Raw genomic sequence first — 5,747 nt, forward strand, 5'->3', positions numbered from 1 at the left:
TATAGCTAAAACTACAAATGAAAAAATATAAAATATAAATTAAGGATTCGAAAGCTAAAATAATGGATCATGTTTTCACTATCTGAAAAACCAAATGTTTAATATTTGATTTTGAATACCCTTAAATGGAGACAATACAAAACCATAAAATAAACCTTTTCTGATTATTATCCTCATTTACTCTTTTTAATTTTTTATCTATTTTTTTTTTATCATTTTTTAATTTTTTTCCTCTTATGTCAATGGTCCAACTTGTGTTGTAATATGTAGGCTTGCAAGTTCAGCTTCACTCATTCTCTCTTGTTATAGAAATTTCTCTATTTGGGCTTCTTCCTCGAGTTGAAGGACTATTTGGCCACATCTTCTTTTATGGGTATGAGTTGTCGTATTCTATCTCTCCACAGAGTGTGATCATAATTTTTATGAGTAGAATACATCGAGTACGACGATGATGATAATGACATTTTAAAGTGTTCACTAGAGTCATCATATCAATTCTAAGTCGATTCAAAATTGGTTCAACTATACACACAATTTAAAGTCAGTTCAAAATTGAATTAAGTTATAAATCGAATAAAGGTCGAATCGTGGGGTCCAAATTTTTAAATAACTATTTACGCCTTATTTGATAATTTGAGTAATTTGGATGTCCGTCCATGGCGGGTCAAATATTGAAGAGCATAAGATTTAGAAACCCGACAAAATATTCCCGCCTCAACAAACTGAAAATTTCACAATTCCCCCTCATATACTCCCGCAATCCCTGTTTAGCAATTCATCACTCTCCACATTTCCGCCTATATGAGTAAACCCTAAAAAAAGTTCCCCGATTTTCACTTCTCTGTATCCCTAAAAAATTCCAGTTGTTATAGCTCATGAATTTACCCGTTACGAAACTCTTCCAATTATCGCCGGTATTCCCTTTTTCCCGTAGTCAAAGGTCAGTACTCAGGTCTCAGTACCCTAAATCAATTATCTCAATTTTTGCATCACTTTTCGATTTCTTATTAGGGTTTTTGAAATTAAAGCTATTTTCACATTTGGGTGTTAGTTATTATAAATTATACAGATGGATGAAGATAAATCTGAGAAATCAAACGAGAAAAAAAGTCGTAATGCATTAGGTGATATAACTAATCAACTTGGGAAAAGGAAATTTTCATTGATTTCAAAGAGTGATAATAAGAATAATATTGCATTTGATACAGATAAAGATACTAATTCTTTGAAGCAAGTTGATCGGGTGATTGATAAATTAGAAAAAGAAGGAAATACCATTTTAAAATTTCCTAGACTTAGTAATGAAATTGGGTTATCACCATTGAAAGGTGGTAAGACGTATCGCTTACTTAGTCCTTCTATTGATTCTCGAAAAGATTCAGTGAATGTTGGTTATGGAACTAAGGAAAATTACAAATCTGTGCTGGATAGTATAGATTTGTATACTGTTAAAGTGGCTGAAACATTGAGGGAAAGTTGTGTTTTGGGGGTGCAAAGTGGTGAGAGCTCGAAACCTATTGAAAGAGAATGTTTTGAAGGTGAAAATGAAAGTCAAAATGAAGAAAGAATAGAGATTTCTGATGTTGGTGAAAATGAGAGCAGTCATGAAATTTTGGGTACTCAAGCTGTATGTGAGAGTGGTGGGAATCTAAGTGTTGATCGCTTGATGACTAATAAATGTGAATCATTTGTGAGTTCAAGATTGGACGAATCTAACGAGATGCAAGGGTTTGGATTAGAGAGATGTGCATTGTTGAAAGAGGATGTCATTGGTTCTAGTGTTGGTGTTGCTGATTATACGGACTCAATCAAAGACTGTTCATGCTCGTTTTGTTCTAAAGGTATGTGCAAAGTTTCTATATGTGCAATCATGAATTTATTATTGGGATTGTTATGAGTAATTGAAGGATTTGATGTTCTTTTTCGGAACAGCTGCTTTTGCATTATCGGATCTGCATTATCAGGATTTGAAAGGCCGGATTAGAGGTACATTTAGTGCCCCTTTATCCATGGCGAATGATTGTTTTATTTTTAGTGTTTAGGCAATTGACATCCTTAACGTGATCCTTCTCAGCATTAGCTAAGAGTCAGAAGGAAGCGAGCAATTTAGCTCAAAAATACAATACATACAATCTAAAGGGCGAGCATGCCCTAGGAAACTTTAGTGAAGCAGCGCAGTTGGAAATTGATCTTATGAATCAATGGAGGTCTTTGTTTCTTCAGATGGAAGATACATTTGGAAATGAACGCAGTGAGCTAGTAAGTGTTACAAGATTGCGATTTCCTGTCATATGTTATGCTTTGGAATGCAATCCTTTTTCGAACCTTTTCTTGTTTGAAATTGAAATATGAGATTCTTGTATTAAGTAGAACTGTGTATTTTCTGTACAAATGCTTACTGAATTTGGATTAACTTCTCTGGCAGAAAAACGATTTACTTACTTTGAAGGATATAAGAGATGACATGAAGATGAATTTAGAGATGAATGGAATGCCATTTGACGGGCTACAATGTTCTTCCGATGCTTCCGATCATATAACAAGCTAGGAAGTTTGGTCTTTGCTGGTGTGGTGTTTCTCTTCTCTACTAGTCAGTTTAGGACTGTTTTATAACTTACCCTTTGTGCTGTTATTAGTGTGCCTGGTCTGTTTAATGTAATCCTACAAACAAATACTTTTGCTAGTGATCCAATATGCAAAAGTTGTTAATTGAGTTTTTGGTTCAGATGATCTGTGCTACCCTGTATATTTTTCGTGTCTAGGATCCTTTAATTATGTTGAATAGCAGCCATTTTTCTCGAACAAACCTGTTATTGCACATGCCAGCATCGGCCATTGCCCTAAGCATAGCCTGACTGTATTGCAAAAGTTAATGTTCAAAATATAAGTTGTGACAACACGATCACCATCCGCATTGACAGAAGGCAGTCTTGTGAGCATTTTGCGACAGCAGCTGAAAGCCTGAAACTGCATCCTGCATGTGCTCTTCATAAGAAATGTAAACAAGCTTATTTGACATTTTTTGAATTCAGTTTAATGCTGTCCAACGGTTAGATGGTGGTGTGATTTTTAGTTGTAGTATGAATCCTATTATTTAACTCTAAGTCACTTACTCATTTTCTCTATTTATTCCATCCACTTTATACCACCTATTTGCTTCTTGCCCTATTCTTGCTCTATCAATTATCAAGTAAACATGTTCTGTTGTGGAGTAGTAATATAAAAGAGACCAAAAGAGTATTTTGATAGCGTACACTACCTGGGCTAGCTGTTTCCACAACCTTGACCACATATTGTCATATCAGTTGTTTTTCTTATACTATGAATTCAATCCTATCATATCATTCATGTATTAATATTAATAACATTGATTTGAAGGCTTATATATAAAAATTTAACTCAACATTGGGAATGTGAAGGAGGCTAATACATTGAGAGTAACTAGGGTTAATGCTAATAGAGTTTCTTCTTCTTTGTATTTGATTTGAAGGTTATCTCCATTAAAGGTGAGATCTTTATCGTCAGAGGTTATTCTCAAGAGTGAGAGGATTTAGTTCATTGATGTATTGTTGAGTAATTAGTGATATTAAAAATCGTTTAAGGGGGAGATGTCTAAGATACCTCATAAACTTGTGTGTGTTGTTTATTGTCTTCATTGATTGTTGCTATGTTTTTCATTGTTTTTTTGCATATTGTTCTTCACCAAACAGTCATAATCGCTTCCATTTCAATTGGTATTTGAACTTGGTTAAATTTATGGGTAATTTGGTGAGCAAAAGTAAGGATTTATGTGAGGAAACTAGATGGCTGATGGAATAAGGTTTTATATTCCATTTTTTGATAAAAAATAAACTTTTTGTTGTGGAAGAGTTTCATGAAGAACTTGTTGGTTCAACAAGGCATAAATGATGAACTTGAAAGAAAAAGTCAACATTTTTTAAGGAAGAAAATTGGGTAGCCATGAAGAAGGCAATGAGCGTTACTCGACTTGTCATTGCACGGATCCCGGTGTGTTTTTAGAGAAGCTTCAAGCGGTACATACTTCAAAGTCCAAATTTGCTTGAGGTGAAAATTGTATCAACTCGTGAAGGAGGATGATACAAGTATGCAAGATCACATCAACATATTCAACTAACTTGTGTGTTAATTGTTGAATGAGGATGAGAAACTTTTGAATGAGGAGAAAGCCCAACTTGTTTTAGCGTCTCTTCCTAAGAGCTATATAAATATAGTTCAAACATTACTCATTGGGAGGGAGCCTCTTAATCTTGATCAATCATTGATAGCATTGAGAGAGAATGATACATTCATGGTGAGATGTGACGGAGAGGAAAAGAAGAGTGGTGGTGAGTAGGGGTGTCCATAATCGGGTAACCGGCATTACGGGTACCCAAAAATTCGGGTACTCCCCGAAAATTCGGGTACCCGATTAGTCGGGTACCTATTTTAACAGGTCGGCACATAGGGTACCAGGTTTTAATTGTGTAAATTTTTTTATTTCTGCGACATAATTTTAATATTTAAGGCTGTAAAACGATAATAATTTGTGGCATACAACAAAAATAAGCATTTAAAAGCTGTTTTTGGTATTTGGTAATGTTGTGTTAGTTTGATCATTGTTTTCAGTGTTTACAAATTCTTTGTCTTAGCTTAGGCATGCCACAAATTACAAAAATTGTTTATTAAGTCTGACTTATAGCTACCTAGCATGTAGTATAAATGTATAAGTATGATCTAACAAAATATATTTATTTAGTAACTAACAGGCCAGAATCATTAATATCTAAAACAATAAAGTTTTCTATAGATCTCAATGTATTTTGTGGTCCATGACTGTAACACCCCGAGATTCTAATGACGTAATTATTTAATATTTTAATAATTTTTAAAGATTTTACAATTATATTTAATTATTTTTGGATTACTTTAATAAATTTCTTTCTTATACGAATTTAAACATTAACATACGTATATTAAAAATAAAACGATTATTAAAAATAAAGAGGTTTGAAAAATCATTCTATTTATTAGAATTTGTGAGCACACATAAGTGAGCTTTCTTAGTTGGGCACTCCAAGAAGATAATCTAGATATAAATAAATAAATAAATAAATAAATTAATTAATTAATTAATTAAACAAAAGAGGTGTTAGGGTTTAAAGTATTAAACACCTATTTACTCCCTCATTTTCAAACAAAAGCAAGTAGCACACCTTACTATCCTACTCCCTCACTAGCGTACCACCATCAACACCACCAGACCATGCCTCCCCGTAATCGGTAGTAGCAGCCCAGCATCCACCCTCCATAAGCAGTAGGCGGCTGCACCCAGTCGTACTCCTTCTTCATGGCGGCAGCAACAATTGCGTTTCCACCCCCCCTCCTCCCCCAACAGCAGCAAGTTGCTGTGACGCCAAGGCAGCAGCACCATATAGCTTTCCTCCGCCATTTTCGTGCTCCACACCACCACAACAACCACCTATACCCTCACCCTTTTCTAGTTTCCCCATTGTGAGCCTTCTCTTCTCTTTTCTCTAATTAATTTCTAGTTTTAATTGGAGTTTTATTAAGTGTATTGAGTTTGATGTTGGTTTTGTGTTAAGTTCATTGAATCATTTTGTGGGTAAGAGTTTGATGGATGAATTGGACATATTTATGATTTAAGGTTTGAAGTATGATTAGAAATTATGGGTTGTGTGTTAGTTTCTTTGAATCTTACTATGAGTAAGAATTAAAGGTGTTATCTT

General features: G+C 34.2%; 1 protein-coding gene across 2 annotated transcripts; it reads left to right on the forward strand.

Moving 5' to 3' along the window:
- The first annotated feature begins 651 nt into the window (after nucleotides 1-651).
- Nucleotides 652-3,125, forward strand: LOC130807619 (uncharacterized). Of its 2 annotated transcripts, XM_057672892.1 has the most exons (4): nucleotides 652-1,841; nucleotides 1,933-1,986; nucleotides 2,075-2,259; nucleotides 2,426-3,125. In XM_057672892.1, exons 1-4 carry the CDS (start codon nucleotides 1,070-1,072, stop codon nucleotides 2,546-2,548), a joined length of 1,134 nt encoding a protein of 377 aa, XP_057528875.1. In that variant the 5' UTR covers nucleotides 652-1,069; the 3' UTR covers nucleotides 2,549-3,125. The 2 variants fall into 2 exon arrangements, with proteins under 2 accessions (XP_057528875.1, XP_057528876.1); XM_057672893.1 differs by lacking the exon at nucleotides 1,933-1,986 and having other exon boundaries at nucleotides 664-1,841.
- Nucleotides 3,126-5,747: the final 2,622 nt, after the last annotated feature.

Source organism: Amaranthus tricolor, chromosome 3 (genome assembly GCF_026212465.1).
Source record: "Amaranthus tricolor cultivar Red isolate AtriRed21 chromosome 3, ASM2621246v1, whole genome shotgun sequence".
Taxonomy (NCBI): Eukaryota; Viridiplantae; Streptophyta; class Magnoliopsida; order Caryophyllales; family Amaranthaceae; genus Amaranthus; species Amaranthus tricolor.